At 40.7% G+C, this 26,053-nt stretch overlaps 1 protein-coding gene across 1 annotated transcript in view; it reads left to right on the top strand.

The window, feature by feature from the left end:
• Nkain3 (sodium/potassium transporting ATPase interacting 3) overlaps positions 1 to 26,053 on the top strand; it is a 567,950-nt gene that overhangs the window by 516,828 nt on the left and 25,069 nt on the right. Inside the window, exon 5 of the mRNA XM_057790889.1 lies at positions 12,786 to 12,846. Coding sequence (XP_057646872.1) covers positions 12,786 to 12,846 — 61 coding nt within the window. The remainder of the gene's footprint in view (positions 1 to 12,785; positions 12,847 to 26,053) is intronic.

Raw genomic sequence — 26,053 nt, forward strand, 5'->3', positions numbered from 1 at the left:
CGTACCCTTTTCCTCTCCACGTTGCTTTTGGTCATTGTGTTTGCCTCAGGAATAGAATGCAAACTTACAAACCAAATCATTAAGAAACATAAATTGCTAGGTGATACCCACCACCCAGTCAACATTAAAAATACTTCTTCCATAGTGAAATGCAAAAATGCACCATAAAAATAGAGAGATGTTACCTGCCCTGTACTATCAGATTGCTGACAGAAACAAGAGCCGTGCACGTACGCTCTTCAGATCTTCTCTACAGCTCTGAGAATAAACAATTTCTCAACTTAGCTCCCGCCACGAAGGAAAGCTGAGAGCCAGCTCATCAGTAGGGACTACGTACTTTTAGCAGCTGGTCTACACTGTGGGGACCCGGATGGCATTTTTCAGAACTCATATCATTAAAACTCATTGAAAGCCATTCTTTCCCACTGAGTTAAAACAGCTCCAAAGTTTCTTCCCCCACAGTTTCTACCTTTCAAGTCCTAGCAGGAAATCATTCTCTGATTACTACTGAGCCAACCCTCCCGCCCTCTGCCGAGCTTGTCCATGATGCTGAACACTCCTCGTCTAACAGAGAAGGCAGAGATGAAGCCAGAAAGCAGCTTTCAACCCCACAGTTGGCTCTTGTGTTTATAAGAGATGAAGTCAAAATAGAGGTGCTTTTCCCTCAGAACCACACAAAACATTTTAGAACTTTGTGAGCCATACTATGTGTCCACAGGAGATTTTTAAACAAAAATGAGAAATTATCTAGATCATTTCCCTGGTTCATGGAGTAAAAGAATATGTTAATCCTCAAAAAGAAAGTTGAAAAATAATTTTAAAACTCATAGATTTTGGGGGGCTGAGAAAGGGATCATTAATTTAATTTATGATCTGTATGGGAATTAGAAAAAGACCCTGTCTCAAAAATTACATTATCACATCCCCAAGCTTCCCTTTTGAATGGTAACATTTTCACGTCCCAAACTGATTCTGGAGTCTTTCCTTTTGAAATGGTCTTCTCTTTGAGAAGAATTTGCCACTTGGGTCAAAAATGTCCTCTAAAGGAACCAAGTCTTACCCCACCAGGGAGGTTGAACCAGCCCAAGCACCACAGAAACGCATCCACTCCCCATAGAGCCTGTGACAGCTTTTCACTGACCAGACACTGCTGTGTGACTCCACTCAAAGCATCGCCACAGCCGCATATCCAGCCGGGCAGTTGCTCTCTTTCCAGGAATCACAGCTGCCTTTTAGAACAAGTAAGATCGCTTTTATGGCTTCTTCCTTTGGGGTAGGCACCTGTTCCATTTTCCCAAAAGATAAGTTCCCAAAGTTATGAAACAGTCTCCCTTTCTCCACTCCACAATCACTGAAAACATAATTTAAGGAGTATAAGCAACAAAGGAGTTAGACTCAAAGTCGAGATGGGTACTTCAAGGGAGTTATGTGTTGGTTTTACTTCATTTTCGACATGGTAGCTAGATAAATCTTGTACCAAAGATAGAGTTAATCTATTTAGATTCAATAATAATGAATCTGCTGGAGTGTCTTGGTACTACTATCTGAAGGGAAATACGGCCACATAATTCTGTTTTATTCTCAAACCATCCTAAATCTCTTAATTTCAACAATAAGAGCATAAGTATCAGAAAGAGAAGAAAATTTTTCATTCTTACTGATGGTAACACACAAGTTAAGATGAGAAGCTAGATAAAAAAAAAGATCCTAAGAGGGGCACACACGGAGGGCCCCAAAAAGGAGGAAAAAGCTCCTGGGCAAATTGGGAATGGGTAGAAGGGAAGGGATGGGGGATGGGAACATGAGGGATTGAGATTGGCCAGTGGGGTGAGGGATGGAGAGAGGGGGAGAGCAATGAAAGAGATATCTTGATAAAGGGAGCCATTTAGGGGGTTAGGGAGAAATCTGTTACTAAGGAATTCCCGGGAATCCACAAGAATGGTCCCAGCTAAGACTACTAGCAATAGTGGATAGTGGAGAGGGTACCTGAATTTGCCTTCCCCTGTAATCAGATTAGTGACTTCCCTAATTGTCATCGTACATTATCACTACACCCAGTAAGTGATAGAAGCAAAATGCAATGATCCACAGCCAAGCACTGGGCTGAGCTCTTGGACTTCAGTTGAAGAGAAGGAGGAGGGGTCATATGAGCAAGAGGAGCCAAGATCATGATGAGTAAAACCACAGCGATAGCTGACCCAAGCTAGTGGCAGCTCACAGACTCTGAAACTGTCACCTGGGGAACCTGCATGGGACCGAACTAGGACCTCTCAATGTGCGTGACAGTTATGTGGCTTGATCTCTCTGGGGGACCCTGGCAGTGGGATCAGGACTTAATGCAGGTGCATGAACTGGCTGTTTGGAGCCCATTCCCTATGGGTTTATTCAGCCTTGATGTGGAGGGAGGGGCTTGGTCCTGCCTCAACTTGGTATGCCAGACTTTATTGACTCCCCAAAGCAAGCCTTACCTCCTATGAGGAGCAGATGGGAGGTGGGATGGCGGTGGTAAGGGGGTAAGAGAAGGGGAAAGAGAGAGAAACAGAATTGGTATGTAAAATGAAAAATAAATAAATATATTTTGAAAAAAGAGAGATGAGCAGTAGTTCTCACTGAACTGAAAACATACACAGTGAAACTAAGGGAAGGTACAAGAACTCTGGATCATCAGACACAACATTCTAATGCAGCTGTTTTATGCATTATTCTTAAAAGTTATACTTTTAATGCTTAAGGAAAAAAGGTTTTAAAGGTTTAGACACCATTATAAGAATGTGAAGTATAAAATAAGCATATTAATGTGTGGCTAGGTAGATAGCACGTGGTTCGGCTGAAGAATAACTAGGAGGGAGCACACTGTCTTCGCAGGCCATGTGGGATTCAGGATGTATACCTCCTTCACTAGTAGGGTGTGGGCTACAAATAGTTCCTCTGCAGCAAGAAATAAACAGAGAGTCCCATCTTGGACCCTAAGCCAGATCATCACTTCTTCTCCAAGCTGCTTGGGAACAGGATATTAACACCTGGACCTCAGTTTTGAAATCAAAGGTCTCTGCTGAGACCCAATGTTTCTTCTCTGGTCCACAAGCCAGAGCAGGTTCTAAAGCCAGCTCTTAAGAACCAGGAGTGAGGAGTCTGAGAGTGAAGTCAACAGGTCAAGACTGGAAGAGGGAACAGAAGATCCAACAAGCAAGTCTGGGATCACTTCAGTTTGTCTGAATGAACACACAGGGCACCTTGTCCCCATCCCTGGCTGGCCTGGAACTCACTATGTAGACCAGGTTGGCCTCAAACTAACAAAGATCCGCCTGCTATGCAGTGCTTGGATTAAAGGCAGGTGTGACCATGCCTAACCTCACCCAGATTTCATTCCATCTTGTTAGGTAAAACTCCTCGAGTAGAAAAGATACGAGGAAACAGGCCTCAGGGCACCCTTAGTGATTTCTCTACTCTCATCAATATCAAGCTCAGACATAACCCATCCAGTCTGACACTGTTACAGAAACAGCTCCCTAACCCCAAACTCACAGTTTTAAAGTCTGTTGTAGTTATACTTAGGATGTAAAATGAGTAGAGAGTATATGAAATTTTTCTTGATAGAAACATTTATCTTCAAAAATCCCTAGATGCAGCTATCTACTTAAATGGGTACCATTTGAGGGGTAAAATGAGACACTGCACTTAACTCAACAACCTGTACCTGATCGGCACAATTCGAGGATGAATTGTCTACGACTTTAAGTAGCACTTATGTCCTCTGTGATGTTGCTCAGCTGGTTTGCACAGTGTCTGCACCACAAAAGCAGGTCGTTAAAAGTCTGCTCTTACTTGGTGGAAGCCAACAAATCGTTTGTTTTCCATTTGGTAGCTGTCTACAGGAGTGCTTCCCACACGCACATAAAGGGCATAAATCCTCAGGGCCTGGATGAACTCAGTGCTGTCCCTTCTGTCCCTTTTTATGGTCATCGTAGAGGGGACATCTTATTTCCATACTCATTGATTTATTGGGCATCCAGGTGCCAGGAGGCCTCTTAGGATGGAACCAAATGTCTTTAGGTGATTTCAGATTTCTCTGGGGCTTCATAAATAGACGTAATCGTGGATTCTGGAAAGAACAGAACAAGTTGTTTGATTAAAAAACAAGTGGGTTAGTTATTACAAAGATGCACATCAACTCTAGCAACCTAAACAAACAGCAAGCCAGTAACTCTCAAGACTTCTTCCCCTGAGGTTCCTGGGACAGCAGGCCTCTGTTGTGCTGGGCATGTGGGAGAAGGCAGGTAGACTGGGGAGCAGTGCCTCAGAAAGGCCCTCCTGGGAACAATAAAGAAAGCAATGTGTCCACAAAGCAGTGTAAGATTGAATTGTCCACCTGTTGCCTGTTCTTCAGTCCCCGAGATTTTTGTTTGTTTCCTTTTATATAAAACTCCTTAAAGTGACAGACAGACCTGATGACCAACACAAAGCTGAAGGGAAGCCATCAGCAAAGCTCAATTTCCATTCCTCAGGAATAGGGGTCAGAGGGTCAAAAGCGTTTCTTGTGTTACTGAATCAATGTAGTAACCCAGTATACACAGGGAAGAGACTTTTACACTGGTCAAGTGATATGGCAGCTGACATCGCTGACACTTTCAGAATTCTGAGATTCCTCCACTTTTCTGTAGACATACAGGATCCCCTTCCTCACCCCATTCAAAACTTTGATGAATGCCTGCTTCTTATAAGGCCATGTTCCGAGTGGTAGAAATCCCATCTTGAGCTAAGGAAGAAAGATTCTGTGGTAGAGCCTAGTGGTCTAGACATGACTAGATGGTGTGATCATTTTAGAGGTGCCTTTGTGAAGGGCCTGAGTCTGAAGCAATGTTTAGGAAGACACAGACCTTCTCCCTGAGAGAATCAAACCAAGACGCCTCTGCTGGAGCTCCTCGTAGGGCAGTCTCTGCCTTCCAGGACCCAGTGTAAGATGTCAAGTGCACACAACTGTTGTAGAAAGCAGGAACTTATGCTTTGTGGTGTTGAAACGAAAGAGCTGGGACAGTTTATGTTGGCATTGGGCCAACTAGAGAAATCAAATATATGCAGGTGGAATAAAAGACAAGAGTGTTTATGCAAGAAGAGATGAGAGAACAGGGTGAGGGAGGACCATAGCAAAGAACAAGGCATGTTCAGGAGATGGAGCCCAGACACACAGGAGAAACCTTGACAGTCAGTGGAGTCCAGATTGCAGAGGGAGGCAGCAGGGAATAGGGGCAGGAGCACTGGACAGGCAAGCCGATCTTTGTTCTTAAATACCTAAAACAATACATCATGGTTTTAAAAGTCTTTATTCCCATCATACTGCAAGTACTCTGTATCGCCGTGTAAGTCAGGAGGATAGAGGAAGGGAAAAAGGAAGGGGGGGGGATTGAGGAAGAGCAAACTCACTGACATCACACTTTCTCCACAATCCCTGCTTCTACTCATCTTCTCATCAAAATATTTTTGAAAGAATTATTGGCATCCTATTTCCCATGATCTCAACTCTAGTCAAATAGGTGTCCCGTTCCCCACAAAAATACCTCATCTATGACGTCAGGACCCAGTGCAGAGATCAGCGTTCAGTCCCCCTTGTCCAGACCTGAGAGAGATCAGATACTGCTGGCAGTCCTCATTAGTGTCCTCATACTTCCCTGCTTTGCTGTCTTCCAGTGCCCAGATGTCATAACGCTCAACATCTCATTATGGGATCCTTCCCTGGCTTCACTCACTTAGTGATCTAATTCAGTCACATGGTTTTAAATACTATCTACACCATCCGCCATCTAATTACAGGAAATGCAATTGTCCCCCACCTGGGCTATTTCTCTAGGTTGCATTTGCAGCAAACAAACTTCAGTGATGAAGTAACTTTAGGTCACTTAGCCTTACCAACAAGAAGCAGGTCTGTTTCTCTTTCGTATGACAGAAGCACCCAGCTCCCCTTCGTCACACCTTCATTGAGGGGTCAGAGCACCCCTCACAGTCTGAGGGGCACAGCAGTCCCCATGAGGCGGATGATCCTTATGGGGAACAATGCCTTGTCTCTGTCCCTGGATCCCTGAAAGAATCATAGGCTGGATTGCTAACTTGTGAGTAAAAAAGCAATACCAAACTCTGGCAGTGGTGATACCAAGAGCTTCTTCTAATGAGCAACTTAACATCTTTGTATACGGTAAGACATTGCATACTGAAGCTTTTTACTCACAAGTATTCAATAACTTCCCACGGGAACAGATTGTCAGCCTCAGTCTTTTTCCCATTTTTATCTTTAGCCAAGAATTTTTTTAGAGTTAATCTGAATTTGAGGGCTGAAAATCAACAAATAGAGAACATTCTAGAATCTTAGGTTCCAACAGTTTCACATTGCTCAGAGTGCGCATGAATGATAGAAGTATGGGGATATTCTTAGAGCTTCTTCTGTTGAGAGACCTGCTTGACTTCTGACCAAGTCGCCGGCCTGCCCTCTTTCCTAACACCTTTCCCTTCCGCAGGCATAGATGATCTTGTCTCACTCATGCATTTCACCTGAAGTGGTTCCCTGGGAAACAACTAGAACAGATGCTTGGGATCCTGATATCTCTGTGTGTGAAATCGAATCCTGCCAGTCCTTACACATAGCCTGTGGGTCAAATAAAACCAAACCTCTGGTCAGTTCCCAATGGTGGAAAGGAATTAACCCAAAGGTGCTGTTAAAAACAAGAATTAACTCCTTTGTCTTCATTCAATATAGTAAAAGGGGTTGCTTCATTCTTGAAAAGTTTCTGCACCCTGATAAGCTTCGCCGATGCAGCAATTCAAATCAGACCAAATCAAACCAATTAGAAAAAGTACAGGTTTAATGGATACAATGCTTTGGATGATTTTCCTGCCCCCCCCCCCCAGAGAAGAGACAGGAAAGGAAGACTAGAAAACCATAAGTCTGTTTTCTAGGGAACAATTTAAATACCCTGTGGAAGTGGTCTTGAGCATTTCTGGAGGAGTAGACATCATTTGGCAGGCTTTCTGAGATGCAGCAGGATTTGGAGAGAGATAAGTGAGGGGGTTTGTGGTGGAGCTTCTACTCAAACATTTCAGATTCTTTGGGTATATGGATACCAGTTCATGTCTGGCTAATTCTTGTGGGGAGTTGGGAGTAGGAGGTGTAGGTGGAGAGGCATCCAGTTAACTCCCATCCTGGAGACCTCAGGCATTTGTGCCTTGAGAGAGCTGAGAAGGCAGGTTGCTAGGAGAGAGAAAAATAGGCTATTATCATCAGCCCCATGACTGGGACTAGCCACAGAAAAAGTAACAGCTGCCAGAATGAAAGGACCAGAGATGTGCCCTGGTGGCGCGGGAGAGGCAAGGGTGAGTGAGTGAGATACAAGAGCAGATGTGCCCTTTAAAACCAGATTTCAGTTGCTGGGTAGGTGCCCAATTGAGCCTGGAGAGACGGTACCAATGGTGAAGTCCCGGGAGCTGGTGCAGATGCTGGTCTTAACTGGAGAACCCTCTGTGGGTGGACTTGGTGTGAGTCTGGCAGGAAGGGTGAACCTGTACTGGAACCTGCAGTTATCCGCAAAACAGCTAGAACAGATTTACATCTTGGCGTCAAAACAAAAGGCTATGGCTTTAGGGTAAAAGGCATGACCATGTTAAAAGACAATTAGAGAAAATTAAAAACTTTTGAACCTCTGAAGTTATATCTGAAGCCTGTTAATCCTGGACTATGAAGCCCGTGAAAGAGTCACACCCATCTGTACTTTTCGCAGGAAAATTAACTAATAAACTAATGAGTTTCTAGTACCCTAAGTCATCAAATGCCATCAGACAGATCTGAGGGGGGGAAGTAAATGAGCAGAAGTGAGACAGACAGTTTTTCGAGCTACCCAGGCTATCCCAAGTCTCTCTGTGGTCTTTGGCAAACACAAGTCTCAGAAGCAGTACTTACCTTTAGCTGCTAACCCCGGGGGCCCTGACAGAATCTCCTGTAGGGGGTAGGGATTGGTTGACCTGTCTTGGCAGAATGGAACGATTGATCTCCCCAGTGTCCTGTTGTCCGGTTCAGTCAGGGTCCAGGGAGCTGATGAGATGAAAGACAATCTTTTGCTGTGTGGCTAGATTTGCCACATCCAAAGCAAGCCTCCAGGTAGAGGTTCTTCTGCGGCCATCTGTCTTCTTAGAGGAGCTACAGGATGCTGCAAGCTGGCAGAGAAAATAACTTTAAATTCTATATGGTAATGGATACCTTTAAGGGAAGAGGCAAAATGTTAGCTCTTTCAAAACTTTACTAAAATTACAAACATAGGTGAGAACTGGAGCCCAGGGTCACAGCACTTGATGAGCATTCCTGAGACTCCAGGTTCAATCGTCAGCACATCAAGGAAAATGTCTCTGTTGGATTAATGGTTTCTGCCTGTAATTTCAATTCTCAGGGACTGCAGCAAATGCTGTCCACGAATCTGAGGCTAGCTTGTGCTACACAGTGTATTTGTATATCCTGGACTACAGAGTAGGACCCTGTCTCAAATATCCAAAAAACAAAAGGGCTGAAATATTGAGGACTGTCACACTAGTGTTATTTATTTTGTGTGTGCTTTTCTCTTGGCAAGTAAGAATTTCATTTTATTTCTTGTAGATCAGCAGAAAGCCACAGAGACTATTTCATATTCTGGGAAACTGAGAGGCTCACAAGCCAGCCATCTACAGTTTGGTGATTAACTGGATGTCTAGACAGGCTCTCAGCAGCAAAACATTATTAATTAAACAGCTGTTTGGTTAATCACAATAGCAAGAGTAATTCCTGGAATAAATATTTTATTAATATGGCTATCAATAAAGCAAAAGTAAAAGGAACTATTTTAATTAATTCATTTGTAATAATATTGAGATTATGAACGGCAAAATCTGTCTGAAGGCCCGGAGAGTGAGCTAATGTTTCTAGCATGGTAAATCTTCTCATTGTTCCTAACTAATGGAACTGTATATTTCAATTTCCTGGCCAAAATTCCTTTCATGTCATCTATCAAGGCTGTATTAAGGTCCATTAGTGAACAATTGGGTCTGACAAACACTCTGCTGGTCCATATTGTTCCTTTCTTTTAGGACTATGCATTCCCACATTTCATTGGCAAGAACACTGTTTTGCTAGATAAGGAGTGTACTGTCACTATGATTAAATATCTGGCAATGTTTTCTGTCAGTCAAAAGACACAATATTTGAAAAAGAAAAAAAATACATTTGACCAACACATAGACAGTACATATTTTTATGAAATACAGCTAACCTAATACTTTTTCAGAATCCATAGCCTTAAACCATCGGGGAGAAATACAAGTTACATTGAATTTAATCTGAAAATATTAGCCCAAAGCTTGCTGTTTTTCCTTCACAGACGTCCATGTATAATGAACTTCCATGTTTCTCCTGACTTGTTTACTGCCATAGGCTATCCATCCATCCCCAAAGTGTTTATTCAATTTCAGTTTTACTTACTTGGATGAGGAAATAACGGCAATAAACCTCACATCTAATCTTTAATGTTAACCATCTGGTCAACATATATATTTTTGTGATGCTAAAAGAAGGTTTGAACTAGAACCATATAAAAGTTTACGGCAAAAAAGTAAAATTTTATTTTATGGTATAAAAGTCCCCTGGAGGACACTTATATTTGTATCTTTAAGTACATAAATATACATCAAAATGATTTACCAATGAGCCACTTAATACTTTCCAGACGTGTTCTAGCAGCTGGAAGGAAAACCAGAGTTAACATTGCTCTGTTGCTCTGTCAGGGAGCCGGGGGTGGGGTGGGGGTTGCGCAAGGCAAAGTGGTCTCCTGTTGAGTCTCCAGGCTCAATTCCATCAAATTAACTCCACATATCGATATGTGAGAGCAGTGTTTCAGCAAGCCTGTTTGCTCCTAAGGGGCCTTCTCATCAATCCTCTGGCCTTTCTTCCAGTAAATGCCCACAGACCAACCAGGAAATGCTGATAGACTCACCAATAAATGTTGATGGATCCAGCTGTGCCAAATGGAATGCGCAATATTAGAAAACACCAAAATATATATTCTCTGTCAAAAAGACTAGCAAAATGTGAATGTATAATTTAATAAATACTTAGACGTTCTGCTCAAAAGGCACCCAAAAGGAAGAAAATAATAACTCACCTTACCTTAAGCCAACAATTGGGTGTAAATAAAGGTGCCACCCATTTTCTTTAAGGAGTGCAGAACAATAGAAATTCATACTCATAATATGACTATCATAAAAGTCTCACTCAGTCTGGCCTCAGAGTGCCCCTAGTGCACTCATCCAAACAAGCCCCCACAGCATTGCCTGTCACTTATCTAGATGAGAAATGGTGATTGGGTGAGAATTAACTAGCCTTAGTTTGATATGGAAATTAAACTATAAAATTATCATATAATATAGCAACCTCTATAACAAAATTCGAAATAGTTGTCTAACTTTCTGTCTGTGTGTCATTAAACACAACTGGTTCAGGTGGGTTTCTACCCCAGCAGGGTCAAGGGCCATCCTTTTCTACACTGCTGAAGCAGACACTGGGTGTCAGACATTTTAACAACCATAGAAGAAACCTGCAGCTTGTTTAGCTACAGCTTGACGCAGGTTGCCTGAACCCATTAAACTATTGTTCAGGCAAAAATCTCCTCATCGATGTTAGCTGCCAAAGCAGATGTCTTAGTTATTATCCTGTTGCTATGAATGGCCATCATGACTAAGGCAACACGTAGAAAGCATTGAAGTTGGGGCTTGCTTACAGTTTCTTAGAATCCATTCTTTATTGTCATAGCAACAAGCATGGCAGCATACAAGCAGGTGTGACCCTGGAACTGAGAGCTTTATGTATTAGTCTACAAGCAGCAGTGAAGAGAGAGAGAGATGAGAGTGAGGGCGGGAGAGAGGGAGAGAGAGAGAAAGAGAAAGATAGAATTAGAGAGATGTTGTGACTGCTGTAGGCTCTTTGAAACCCTCAAAGTCCATCCCTGATGAATCACTTCCTCCAACAAGACCACACCTTCTAATCCTTCTAATCCTTTCAAGTAATCCCACTCCCTGGTGTCTAAGCATTCAAACATATAAACCTATGGGGCCATTCTTAATCACACTACCACACAGGCCAAACAGATACACAAGATAACCCAAGTCAGAACCCAAAATTCCTGTATCTGAAGGATGCACCAATAACATTTGCATGAGGAAAACAGCACAAATCAGCTAGAGTTGGTAGAAGCGGATTAAAAAGCAACTCTGTTCTTTCTACGCCACTGCAGGCACATCCAAAGACATTATTTTATTTCACCTTTTGGATCATATTTCAAGTTGAATTTACAATTTCTTTGGGTTCCTTTGCAGATATTAAATTATTTCAACCAGGTTCATGAAAACCTCCAGCTCCTCAACTTGAGCCCCATCTCACTACCCAGGTATTCAGTAAGAGGGGGCCATAGAGCTGTTTTAGTCTCAACTCCTCCTTACTTGTTAATTCTGGAGATGAAGTATTGGTGATGGAAGACATAGGGAGTAAGGGATGAACCCGACTGGCAGAGGACACTCCCTGGATATGACAGTCTCCACAGGCTGCAGCTTTCCCCCATAGAGTGATCTTGTGGGTGGCTCAGAACCTCAGGCAGTTCCCCTTCAGGATTTCTCTGCGTCATCCTTGTGTCTCTCTCTGCATTACCACTTGCTGGCTGACTGCTTAATGCGCATACTCCCCTTCCATACCCAGAGTTCCAGCATTCTTTCTTTGAGCGCCTTCCCCAGTAGGAAGCCGCGTTGTAGGCACTCACAGGCCGGGCTCCCTACCTTCTCACTCAGCCTCTCAGAACTCCTGGATCTTTGTCTCTCTTGTCTGTGGTAGGGTTATACACCTGTGTTAGCAATCGTTGTGGACACATGTGTATCCCATAGGTACTCTTTGCAGTACGAAGTCTTTGACCCTGGGGCTCTCAGAAAGTTTCCGTTTCAGTATTATTTTGTAATGAGGATACGAGGAGGAAAAAAAAAATGCTTTGATGGCACAGAAAAGGGCAAAATGGCCGATTACAAGAGCTAAGGAGGCTGCTATTTTTAACCCTATTGAACAAGCCGAGTAATTTTAGATTAGCTGAGATTAATTGACAGTTTTGACCTCGGAGAACTGTTGTGTCCCTGACTGTGTAGACCAGAAATCATCATTCAGGGAAATGTAGGAAAAAACAGGAGAAGATGCAAGGCTGCTCTGTGCTACGCTTGTTATTTGAGACACTTATTGAAATATACGTTTTCTCTCCTTCTGCCATATTTCACAAATAACTAATAGTCAGTAAGTTAATGTATCTTATTATGATGTAATTAACAAAACAATTTAGTACTCAATAGAATTTACTTTCTCACAGCGTTTTAAATTATTAAGTAGATGATTGCTGTTTAAGTGCAACATGAGTTTCAAGTCCTTTTCTGCCTGTTAAACATTAAAACGGTTATAGGAATAATGAACACAGTACAAACGGCTCTATAAATATGAAAAAAGTAAAATATAATATATATATGAAATAATTTATGATGGTGCCTATGTCCTAAATCAGAGTCTAAGTGAGGTACCCAGAAATTGTTTTTACTTCTTATTTATTTCTACTTTTTAGAAAGCTATTTAGGTTACTGAACAATGAGAAAAGGTTAAATGGCAGCTATTGTTTAGATGTATAATTTTTATCCTATTACACATTCATAGAAGTTATTGATATATTGGTATAGACTAAAAGCACTCACTTTTCTTTCAGCTGGTTGGTTTTGTGTATGCCTGTTATGTGATCAGCCTTTCCATGGAAGAGGAAGACACCTGTAAGTACTGTAATCCCTCCCTGGGGTTCCCTCTGGGTAAGATGCTGATCCTTAAAAGCCATCCCAAAGCTAGGAAATCTTCCATATTTCAAATCTAAAATGATTGCACTCCGCAGAGTGATGTTAAAACAGAGGCAACAGAGTCAGCCTCACACAAGCTAGGAGCAGTAAACAGGGACACCCCCCACACACACTCCGAGCTGCTCAGGAGCCTGGTGGTACAGTCAGAGTGCCCCCCCCCCCATAGAGCCAAGCAATGCTTTTCTAGTCATCACCACTTGGGAGTGTGCTACTGGTCAAGTTTTGAAATTTGACCAACAACGATAGTAATATAATGCATTGTGAGATTCACATGTATGTGATTCATATAAATTTGTGAAACAACAAAATTACAGTCTTTCATGTAAAATTATAAAAAAAAAATGAAGAGACACTAAAAGTGACTCGCAGAATGCTCAGAAACTAAGCCATGGTTTAGCATCAAATACAAGGGGTATCATGACTCAAGGTTCTGTTTTAGAGGCACAGGTCAATAAAAGCCATTTATTGAGCACCTGCAAATGTAGAGAACGCTTTCCACACAGCTCTCTGGTGTGCTCATGAAAGACAATAGCAAATGTTAACCAGTTTTCAAAGTTGGATTACTTTAGAAAATCACATCTACCTATGTCTACTGTTATCCAAATTGCTTAAAATAGAGCATTTAACAAAATGGGGATGTACAGCTCACTTTTACAATGGCCTCTCAAGAATCAATTCCAAGGTGAATGGTCCCACCAACAGATGCAGGAGTAAAGCCTGAACCAAAATCCATGACAATGTGATCTCCTTTCCACTAATTCAACAAAAACAAAAAACAAAAAACCACTAGACTTTGAGGTTAAAGGTGTCAGGGTGTCAGGTGGTGAAAGCAGGCAAACACTAGCAGCATGTTTTGGGCCCACCTGGGGGATATTTTGCTTTTAATGTTAAATGGAAAAGAATTCCTAGCAACCTGTCTCACTTGAAGGGGAACTTAGGGGATGATGGCTTCAGGAGTTCGTTGGTTCTGCACATTGACAAAGCTAGGTACAGAAGACCAGCACAGCAATTCAGGCCCATGCACGCCCCCCCCCCACACAGAAGTCCACATAGCCAGGAACAATTGGTTGAACATGCATATCATCTGCACTGAGCCTTCAAAGAAGCTAAGATTCGGGTTAAATAAATACTTCAATTGCCATAATGAATTTCTTTTGTGGGGGAGTTTACAGATTTTTATTGTTTATATCGAGCTATATATTTTTCTCCATTCCCCTCTTTTATTCCCCCTCCCCTTCTGGCCTCTCCCATGGTCCCCACACTCCAAATTTACTCAGGACATCTCGTCTTTTTCTACTTTGGCTTACAGTTTTTGTTGTTTCATCCATGATTGTTGGCTTTGCTGCTTTGGCCCTGTACAGGATGGTAGGAGCACATTACTGAGCAAAACCTCTCAACTCAACTCTTGCTTGAGATGTAAAAGAGAAAGGAAGGGGTTTGGGGGTGGGGTGTCCCATAGCCCCATCTGATAACATGACTGCACTAAGCCCTACTTTTGAAAGTTTCAATTACATCCTATATTAGTTACTTTCTCCACTCCTGTGACCAAATACTTGACAAGAAGCAGCCCACAAGAATAATTGGCTTTTGGTTTGAGCATCTTTTCTATATATGCCTAAAAGTGGTTGTTTAGTCTTGAGGTAGATTATTTTCTAATTTTCTGAGAAATCACCATACTGATTTCCAAAGGGACTGTACAAGTTTGCACTCCTACCAGCAATGAAGGAGTGTTCCCTTTACCCCACATCTTCTACAGCATAAGTTGTCATCAGTGTTTATGATCTTGGCCATTATTATAGGTGTAAGGTGGAATATCAGTGTCGTTTTCATTTGCATTTTTCTGATAGCTAAGGATGTTGAGCATTTCCTTAAGTGTTTTTCAGCCATTTTAGATTCATCTGTTGAGAATTCCTGTTTAGGTCTGTATCCACTTTTTATTGGATTTTTTTTTCTTTTAATGACCAATTTCTTGATTTCTTTGTATATTTTGGAGATCAGTCCTCTGTCTGATGTGGGTTTGGTGAAGATCTTTTCCCATTCTGTAGGCTACTGTGTTGTCTTGTTGACTTTTCCTTTATTACAGAAGTTTCTCAGTTTTAGGAGGTCCTATTTATTAATTGTTTCTCTCAGTGTCTGTTCTACTGGAGTTATATTTAGGAAGTGTTCTTCTGTGCCAATGCATTCAAGTGTACTTCACACTTTCTTTTCTATGAGGTTCAGTATGGTTGTTTTATGTTGAGGTCTTTGATCTATTGAAGACTTGAGTTTTGTGCACGGCAATAGATATGAATCTATTTTCATTCTTCTACATGTTGGTATCCAGTTATGCCAGCACCATTTGTTGATCTGTCGTGAATTTCTGATGAAGTACTTTGGACTACTCACCCACACATTATCCACAAAATGGGGCTGTTTTTCTTTCTCTTCACTGAATTCTCTGGAGACTCTCACAAGATACCAATAGTCTGTCCTGACTCTTTGCAGGAGAAAAGATACTCTAGTCATTAGTCTTTTGTCTAATACAATGAACATAGAAAATCATCTCCTCAAAGCTTGTGATTTTTAAGAGAAACTAAAGAAAGCACAGTGACATTCAAAAAAGTTTCACGTAGGCTGGATAGAGCCTTTCAAACCTCTCTAAAACTGTCCTTAGAACAGTATTTCTCAACCTGTTGGTCACAATCCTTTGGAGGTAAAATACCTTTTCATATGGGTTGCATATCAGATCTATACATAATAATTCTTAAAATTAGTAAAATTACAGTTGTGAAGTTGCAATAAAAAATAATTTTATGGCTGGGGGTCATAGCATTGGGAAGGTTGAGAACCACTGCTCTAGAGCCATGCTATCAAAAGACAGGGACTATATTGCTACTGACAGATAGTGTAGGCCTATTGACTTTGATATCTTTAATTAAGTGAAGGTTCTCTATGGAAATCCCTGAATCAGCTAGCAAAATGCCTTCATACTCAGATTGAAGCAGCTGTTCCGAACCCAGTCTATTAATGGTTCAATTCTAGTGATTGCTATTGGAGCCATGCATAAAGTTACTCAGTGACATCCAGATGTTATTTTTATGTTGCCATCCATTCCAATAATACTTAGAGTCAGAAATAGCCTGGGGTGTTCAAAACAAAGTCTTTATGCCCAACATAACATGATAATCAAATGTAAGACAGGATGACAGTGAAAAAGAAATTGCAAACCTTTTAGTCTGGAAGTTTTCAAGACAGAAATTTTACATTTTTACTGAAAGAAGAACCTAAGAAACAGGTGTAATTAAATTGTCCCAGAGTCCTCAGAAACAGAAGTGAGTAAAAATCTAATTTACTGCCAATTCCCATGATCTCATAGAATATCACAACTGCTGCCAACACTTTGTAGAATTTTGAGTGCAATAGAGTAATGTTTGTTGGATATGACATTACCAACCCAAAGAGAAGCACGTGTTCTCTGAACTGTTTTTCAAAAATGTAAATACTAAATAAGGAAACAATTGCAAGCAGAGACTGTTTTTTTTTTCATTTCCTAGCCACCCAGACCCAAATAATTACAAAAAAAAAAAAAACCTGTATTAATTATAACACTGTTTGGCCAATGGCTTTAGGCATATTCCTAGCTACTCTTATATCTTAAATTAACCCATTTCAATTAATCTATGTATCACTAAGAGGCTGTGGCCTACTGGTAAGGTTCTGGAATCTTTCTCCTTTGAGAGTTACATGGTGTCTCCCTTACTCTACCTTCTTTTCCCCTGAACTCAGTTTAGCTTTCCCCACATAGCTCTATTCTGCCCTGCCATAGGCCAAAGCAGCTTCTTTATTAACCAGTGGTAATAAAACATATTCACAGCATACAGAGGGGAATCACACATCATCTCCCCTTTTCTGTCTAAATAAAAGGGAAGTTTTTAACTTTAACATAGTAAAATTAGATATAACAAAACAGTTATCAAGCAAAAATTGCAGTTATAATATTTAGTCTATTTGTATCTGGCGTAATTAAAGAAAATATTCTATCATCTATTTTCTTTGTGAATCTAAAGTTTCATATATAATTTATCTTTTATCATAACTAAGGAAAACTATAATTATACTTCAACTCCATCAAAGATGCCAGAAGAATTTAATATTACCTAAGTAAACAGGAAATGCATTGTAAGTAACTTCCAAAACTCTAGAATTGACAGAGCCATCTTACTGCCTAAATAGTCACCTGAAATTCTTCTGTAATGTTGACACATCCATCTTCAGCCTACAGGCTCATAGTATCTGACAGGCTTTTCCATGAAGGAGAAAATTTGAAAGACTATTTTGCCTATATTGGCAGTTTGTCAGTCACTTTTTTTCTGTATCATGCAGAATGTTTGGCAGTTTTCTCTGTGAAGCAGGAACCCTGAAGGACCATCCCCTTTTTTGGAAAGTTTAGCAGTCACTTTTCTGTGGATCCTGCATATCCAGTTCATACAGTATAAGACTAAGCAATCCAGGCAAGAAGAATTTCTTGCCCAAATGGCTAGCAAACTCTATCAGGAGTCTCTTCAATGCCCATCATTGTCTTGAGGTAGATCAGTGCTGCCAGAAGCAGACATGTCACACTGTCAAGAAAAGCGCAAATTCTTCAAACCTTTTAAATGCCATATTCTGTAGGGTTTTGAAATGTTGAATATTATCTATCTAACATGTCTCTGTATATCTAGAAAACCTAACTAACTTGACTACAAGTTTGACTATTATAAATGACTATCTATTAATCTATAATTTTAAGCATAATACTTTAAACACGAGTAAAAATATACCTATAACAAAATTGATCTTAAATTTGTATAATTAAACCAAAGTCCATACCAATGTAAGGTTTTCATTTCTGCATTATATCCTCCCCTTTCCTTTAGAAAGAGATTTACTGTGACCATTAACCACTTATAATCAACCCTCTTTAAATGAAAACAAACATTTATAAAAAAAATCATTTTGGGAATTTGGCACTATTTTCTCCAAACTGCTTCCTGCTTTTTGTTGGGCAAAATATTTTTAGGGTTCACATAGACCTTTCAGGGGATCTTGGTCCATCAAACCTCATTAGTCTGAAAGGAATCCACAGGTTCCCATCCTCTGTGATAACAAAAGCAGAACCTCTTTTACAAAGTAACATATCCTTAGACTCAAAGTTTGAAATCAAGATACCTACCTTTATATTGGGTTAGCTTAACAGCCACCACAATCAAATGTTTTTAAGTAGTTAAGTCATTAATAGTCAAAAAATCCAAAGAAAACACAATATACATAATACAGACTCCTTGTGTATATTCCATTTTCACGTGGCTTAATTTTTTTTATTCTCTTTATGTCTTTAATCTATGACTATACTGTCTCTTTAAAAACTTTGTTTTATTTTTTAAAACTATGTTTTTCTATAACTGCCTATACCCATTTTCTTTTTCCCCCTTAGGCCTACATACATTTTTTAAGCACTCTGTGACACATTCAGAGGTTTATTTTTGTCTAAATCTGTCTTTATTGTGTATCTATGGACATTTTCTCACAAGGAATGCTTTTTTTTTTTTTTTAATACTAAGCAGGCATAGCTAGGATTACTGCTGAGGCTTTGCCTGCTGGCTCTGTCCATCCAACATGGCAGAGGTATGTCCACTGCCTCTGTGAGCCATGCTCACCAGCCCAGCTCCAGGGACATAGCCAGTCTGTGTCACCAGCAAGCAACTTGTAGCAATCTGTTCGCAAACCCTAAGTGCTCTGTAGAAGGACCTACTGAAAGAGTGAGCGCCATTCATGCTTCCAGTACAAAGGAGCAAGCCATTTCTTAAAGGAGCCACGCCTCTGCTTGAGGCCTGCAAGCAGAGCCTATTTGAGAAAAAAAGATGTAGCTACCCAGTGCTACCAATGCACTTGGCTCCCATTTTGTGGCTCTAGAAGCCCTCTTTTTCCCTTAACATTTTTTAGGTCTTCTTTTGATCTATGCCCCAGACACTGGGCATGGATTTTGTAGACAGAGACTGTGCATTGATTTCCCAGCTGCCCCCACCAAAATAATCACCCTGTTGAAGTCTTTGTGAGTCCCGGCCAAAGTGACCTGCCAGCTTGTTATTGTCTTGTCGAACCTACCAGCAGGGAAGGTTTTACTTCAAGGAAGTGTGAACATAAGGCAAACTATGCCGAAAAGAATCCACTAGTGTATGTGAGTACTAGCAGGCCTTTCTGAGGATTCTATTCTAGTCTTGCTCCGCATCTTGGTTTCCAAATTGCACCTGGCACATTGATTTGGGCAACCGCTAAATATCAGGGATCTGCAGGTGGTGAACTCAGTCAATTGACCTATGGGAAAGCCGGGCAGCCTAAGAAGGACCTGAGCTACAGATCAAAGGCAGAGAGAGGACAACAGTTACTGGATATGTCATAAAACTATTTTTTTTTCTCTATATAGGCACCCAAGCACTGAAACACACAGGCCAAGCAAGACTTTCCATGGGGTCAAGATAGGGAAACCTTTTCTTCAAACAATTTTCAAAGTAAAGGCTAAAATCTCAGTGAAGCCAAGCCCCAGTTGCTGCCCAATTCAGTGCAGATTTCCTTAACTCAACCCAAGCTGGAACTGTGTCCAAGCAGGTCACATTGTGCTCTCCTCCTTAGTTCAACCTGAGCCAGGACCTGTAAAAAACCCAATGCTTTCTTGGCATGTTATATGTTTTCCTTGGAAACGTTTAACACAACTTTAATTTTCTATGTTCATGGTATTTACCATGGCAACCTCATTTCCTAGCACAGTGGGCGTTCTTTAAAACATACAGTTGTGTGATTTTCTCTGGCTAACTGTGAGCAAATGTCTGTTCGCTACACATATAGTAGTGATGGCCGACTAAGGATGTGAGTCCACCCACGGATAGCTTGGTGAAACAGCGCCTCTGTTGGATATCGGAGGTCATTACAGGGAAATGAGTAAGCAGTTACTACAGGAGCATGGGAAACTCAAAGGCAGCTGCAGCACTGAAAAACCTCCCCAAGCTTGAGTGGCAGTTCCTTAAAGCTGCATCCCTGAAGCTCCTGCTCACCGGCAGTGTCAAGCTGTGCAGAGCCTTGTTAACTAATGGGGAAGAAGGAAGACTCTGCTGTCCAGATGGTTTAGGATGGAGGATGAGGGACTTTGCAGCTCAGATGTCATCATAAGAGAATGGGGTACAAACGACAAGTTGTCTGTACCCTGTGGCACCTGGAATTCAGGACAAGCAGAAATTCACTGTAAGGTTATTAGTGGTAAAATTTAGCTGAATCAAGTGACACATTCTGCCAGAATTTCTGTATTTCTCTTTTAAATCTGACTTCAAAAAACTTAATCCCAACCCCATCTCAACTTTGATGAGTAACCGCCAGTCTAGCTTTGCCAGCTGCACTGTGGGCATACTGAAGCCCTCCTTTCTCTGTGTTGGTCCTGAGATCCTTAGTGATGCTGACAACAGCAGCTGCCTTGATGAAGCTTCACAGTGTCCCACGAGAGCCAGCCACCTGTCACGCCATTCTGTCATCTGTTTCTAGTCAGCATCGTCCCCAGGTCTCACACAAATCAACACTGTGAGTTATTGGTACCTTAGAGAACCCTACATTTCAGAGATATTAGAGTCCCTGATCCCTGACTAGGGATGATTAGACAAATTGATGAATTCAAAGTGATGATGTGATTCATGGTCCCTTCTGTTCTTTCAAGTGCAGTTATCATGAAGACTCTCACAGCGGGCTAGAAAGATGGCTCCCCGGGGAGAAATTAGTTCTCAGCAAGCATAAAAGTCTAAGTTTAGATCCCACTACCCATGTGAAAAGCTGGGTAAAGATAAGAGTGGTTACCCTGTAACTCCACCTCTCAGTGGTTGAGGCACAGGGGCGGGGCAGTGCATGTAGACAGTAGGACCACTGGACCTTGCTGGCTCCAGTCTAGCTCCACATTCATTGACAATCCCTACCTCAAGGGAATAAGATGGAGAGTGATGGAGCAGGACACATGTAACATCCTTCTCTGGCCTCTACACAGGTGTACACACCAGCTATCACACATGTGCATCTATGATACCTACGCAAAGACTATCATGGAAGTATTGTCGCAAAGAGAATTTAAACCAATGGGCTGGCTCCCACCCTCCAACACCCTGAGCTCTCTGCATTCAGAACCATCTGTCTATCCATAACTCTGACCTCTCTGATGTAGACAAGAAAGATTCTCTCCATCCTGTGGGGGAAGGGGATGTTTTTGTGGCTTTTATCTTTAAGCCTCCAAACATGAAGGCCTGTTGCTTTTTTTTAACTATTCTTTCTTTTCTCCCCTCTCCCAGTCACTGTATCCTCTTTTCCTCCTTCATCAGTTAAGAAGCCACACATTTTTAAAGAAAAAAGAAGAAGAAAGGAGTGCCTGTTGCCTCCCCCTATTTGCATTCGCCCTTTGTCTCTCATGTCTCTTCCTTGTGTCTCCCAGACTGACAGCCCCAATTTTTCCACCTTTTTCACAGCCAGTCAGCTGCCATCAGGATTTCTGTCGTGAAAACATTATCCCAAAGGCCAGGGAGACCTTCTGGTTGTCAGAGTCTCTTAGCTTTCATCCACGTTCCTTAGAATTAATGGTCACTGTTAGCTGATGGAAATTTTGTTCTAGTTTACTAGGTAATCCTTTTTTCTGAGTTTTCTCAGAGTATAATCTTTTCTTTTTCAACAGTGTATACTTTTTTTCTGAGTTTTCTCAAAGTAATCCTTTCTTTCTCAACAGTACTTATTTTACAATTTAAATGGTCATTTCTAAATCTTCATAAATGTAGCAAAATTTTTCCTGGGATTACTACCTACAGAATTTGAAGCCCTAGCTTTGGCTGCTTTTGAAATGATAACTTATCATTGTTTTTAGAATGTTCACTAGCTTTTTCTCCCTTCAGACATAGGTTTATGCTCATGATGCTGTATTGATGCATGTTAAAACCAGGCAATAAAACAGAATGTTTTAAGACCAAATAATAAAAGAGATATTTGGACCTTTTAAATAAAAAAATGGCATGTAATAGTTTTTTAAAAAATCTAATGTCTCAGGCTAAATGTTTAAGATTTTATAAAGACCTAATTTAATTCTTTTGAAAAAGTGCCATATAAGTAACTAGCAATAAAAGGCATACATGGAACGTTAAGCTTTTATCTTTCTAGTAAGTGTTTTACTGACCACAAGCAATAATATGTAGTGCTACTTCTGGGAGCAATATTTGAACCTGGAACTGAAATGAGGTAATAGGACATGTTCGTAAGACTTAGACAGAAACAGAAGTCACGTGAATGGCACAAGACAGGTGAATTATCTCATAGAGCACAGCTGACTAGCTTCTCTACTTTGTCCATATTTCCCACTTAGAAATCTAGACACACACACATGTGCACGCCTTTCCCTCCTCTCCCTCTTTGTTCGTTTGCTGCTCGTAAGAACAGAAAGTCTACATTAGAGTTAATGGTCTATTTCAAGGATATGGTCCCATCCACAGTTCAGTCAGCTGCAAACTTGTACTGATTCATTCAACACCATTGTGGGAAATTTCCTAATAGCTATACAAGCTGTAGAGGAGGCTGCCTAGCTAGCCACTAAACCAATTTGTTCTTCTCCAAGGCATACAGCTACACTGTGTGCTTTAGCCTCGCACAGCTGAGTGATTGACGTCTACAAAGTGGATTCCAAACCTTCCCCCTAAGTAATTCTTTCCAAAGTCTTTTCCTTTGACTGAGGGACATGAACAGGCATGGATGCTTTGTTCAGCATATTTAAAATGGGCCCTAGTGCCCAAGTTGACCATGGAATTTGAGACAAAGATGTTAAATGCCTCTGAGGCCCAAGGTGCTGAGAGTATCCAGGGGTGATTGCGATGGGGAAATCCTTGAGCAAAAACCTGCAAGAGTTCTCCTGTGTGACTCAGAGAGCCCTCTAGGGCCACAGCTTTAAACTAAGGCTTAAAGGATCAAAGGAAACCGCAAGGGGAAGCTGGAAAAGCAATTTTTCTGAGAGAAGAAACTGGAAACACAAAGGAAATCACTTCCGGAAAGAAAATTCCAACCAAACCAAGTGTGGATTCAGGGATACTCCCCACAAACTGCCCCGTAGGGTTGAAAAGGTGACCCAGGCTGATGGCTCAAAAAGAGTAGGTTATAGCCTCATTTCAAAACCGGAGTTAAACAGGAGGACTATGGAGAAATGATCCGACTTTCCATCTGACTTCAATTTTGTTTGATCTATTTAAGTCTGGAGTCTGGATTCATTCACATAATCTGTTTCATTTGCAACTGAAAAGTTTCTTAGCATTTAACCTGTACTGACGTCATCATAGTTATCATTGTTTGGGGATTTTCAAAAGATTCTTTCTATTAAAACTGTGTATTTGTTGCTTTTCAAGCTGCCCTAGCAAATAAATCTAATAAAATAAACTTATACAAAAATTAAATTTCAAGTTTAAAATATATCCCAAGAATATTTTTCCAAGTCCACCCAACCTAAAATTGAAAATAAAAGAATCCAATTTAAAACGTGAACTGGCTCTAAAGGAGTGTCTCTCTTATCTACATAATCTGTAAGGTTATATTAAGAGTCACAATTATTTTGCATACTCAGCTGGTATAAATCCCAGTTTAGAGTTAATAGGAGACCACTAATGCTGTCACATACAGTTGTTTTACTCTCTCTCTCTCTCTCTCTCTCTCTCTCTCTCTCTCTCTCTCTCTCTTTCTCTCTCTGTGATCAGACACTATCTATTCAACTTCCAGCACATGAAAACTGACATATTTTCCTGATCAGGAGCATTCAGGCAGAAAGCAAGTGAATGTTATCCTTCTATGACTAGATTTAAATGATGTGTATCTGTGTGTCTATATGTATGTGCATACATATTTGTTAAAACAAAGATTCTCATTCCAAATGCAACAACTACGACAAACAAAACAGCCAAAGCACCAAGACAAATGGAGACAAACATATTTGCTCTACTCAAATTCCTTTTGGGGTTCATTCTAGAGTTGCTACCACTTTAAAACACTTCAGTATCTTCCAGCCTAACTTGACCACACTTGGTTGGCATTCTGTATGATTCATTTAACCATACCACTGGCATTCTGCATTGCTCCATTTCCCAGGTAGGATGCCAACTGTTATAGATATTTCAGTGTTTGATTAATCTGCATTTAACTCATAATATCTTTTCTTGTCTTGGGGGTCATTAATCTGCCAAGATGTGGAGGCATTTATTGTTCTGACCCAACATATTATTTAGTTTGGGATGTCTAAACCAGCTCAGATAGCTAATCTTTTGTGGATTTATTGATCTGTTCATTCAAGGAATAGACATTTAGGGGCATCTGTGTGGTAAGCCACAAGATACAGCGATGAAGGGAAGAACCTAGCCATTTCCCAGGGGGTCTTGCATCCTAATAGGTAAGCCAGGTCTGTGCACATACAGAACAGTGAAGAGAAGATGATGTTATACCAAGTGAATCAAGTAGACCAAGAAATGAACAGAGGCTGTGGTGTAACTGAATCAAGCACGGATGTGTGGGCATGTGCCTTGTCAATATGCATGGGATACCACATCATCAGGAAAAGAATAAAGAAAGTACATTTTTAAATAATTGGAAAAATATTTCTTAAGCTAAAATCCTAAAGAAAAAAAAAACACGCATTCAGAAAAATTGGGGAAAATCTGACTCTTAGGATACCATAAGCAGCTAGCTCTGCATGTCTAGCTTATAACATGAATGATAGGTCAGTCTGTGAGGGACATTGAAGTCTTTTGGCACCAGCAATTTCCAAACCTTTTCATATTTGGCACTCAGAGAATGTCAAAACATATAGGTACCCAGTGCATAAACTACTCTTCTCCTAGTAAGAAATGGGTATTCCAAAGGGCTAGTTGCTATTTATCCCAACGGTCAGTTCTCACAAAATCAATACAAGCTTACAAACTCATGCATTCACACAAACACATTTAGACACATACATACATACATACATACATGCATATATACATGAGAGTGTACACACAAAGGTACACACAAAGATATCCATGCACACACATATGTACACACATACTCATGTACCAAATATACAAACACCCACGCATACACTCATACACAGACATGTCAGAGAGTGAGGGAATTAGTGTTCTCTCATGACTGCACCCACTAGGCCATACTACCTGGGATGTTCAACCGGATGGTGTGAGGTGGTAAAGGGATTTCATCTTGAGAATGATCGGGTCAGATTCAATTTTCTTGGAAAAGTAATTCACTGAGAAAAGGATTTATAAGAGAAATCTCAGTAAAGAAATAGCACTTTAGATGGAGATTGTCCTGGGAAATGGAGAACCAAAAGTAATGATTTGGTTATAAAAAGAGAAAAAAAAATAGTGTTTCAAAGGAGAAACGTCTAACATTGTCGAAGCAGACAATAAAAAGGAATCATGGAGAGACTTCAAAGGCAGCAAGTATTTGTCACTTGATTTATGGAAGAAAGTAAAACACTGGCTAGTCATAAGCAAGAATGATCAACATGGACTGGGTAAACCGGGCTAACTGTAAGAAAATACCTTACGATGGGACAAGAATTCACTTAGAGTTGTTCAACAAATTTCGGGACTGTCTTTAGCTTTGTACCTTTTGGAATATTATTTTTATTCCTTTCAGCCATTCTCTTCTGCTTCATTGACCTCAAAGAGGTTCTAGAATTTATTAGTCCATTATTTATTTAAGTATCACACACTCTCAGGAAATTCTAACATGGAAAGAAACTGTCAGCAAAGAATACCAGACAGACTTTGTTCCAGAAAACTGAACTCACAAGGGGAACAAAAGCCAAAAGCAGAGACAATAAAAATGCAGAGAAGCGCCAAAAACAGAGAAGTGGGTTTTGTTTTTTAAAACTGTGCTTTGTCTAGAATAAAATGTTGCTCCTGATGAGGCCCTTAATACTGGCCAGTCTTTGGTCAACAGTAAATATGAACAGACAGTAACTGACACATTGCGAAAACTCAGAGAGAGACTTAAGTAAAGGCACTGTTCTCATCGCCATTAGCAACCATCCCATCTAGTTATTAAGCAGCTGATTGAAAATTAT

Source organism: Chionomys nivalis, chromosome 16 (genome assembly GCF_950005125.1).
Source record: "Chionomys nivalis chromosome 16, mChiNiv1.1, whole genome shotgun sequence".
Taxonomy (NCBI): Eukaryota; Metazoa; Chordata; class Mammalia; order Rodentia; family Cricetidae; genus Chionomys; species Chionomys nivalis.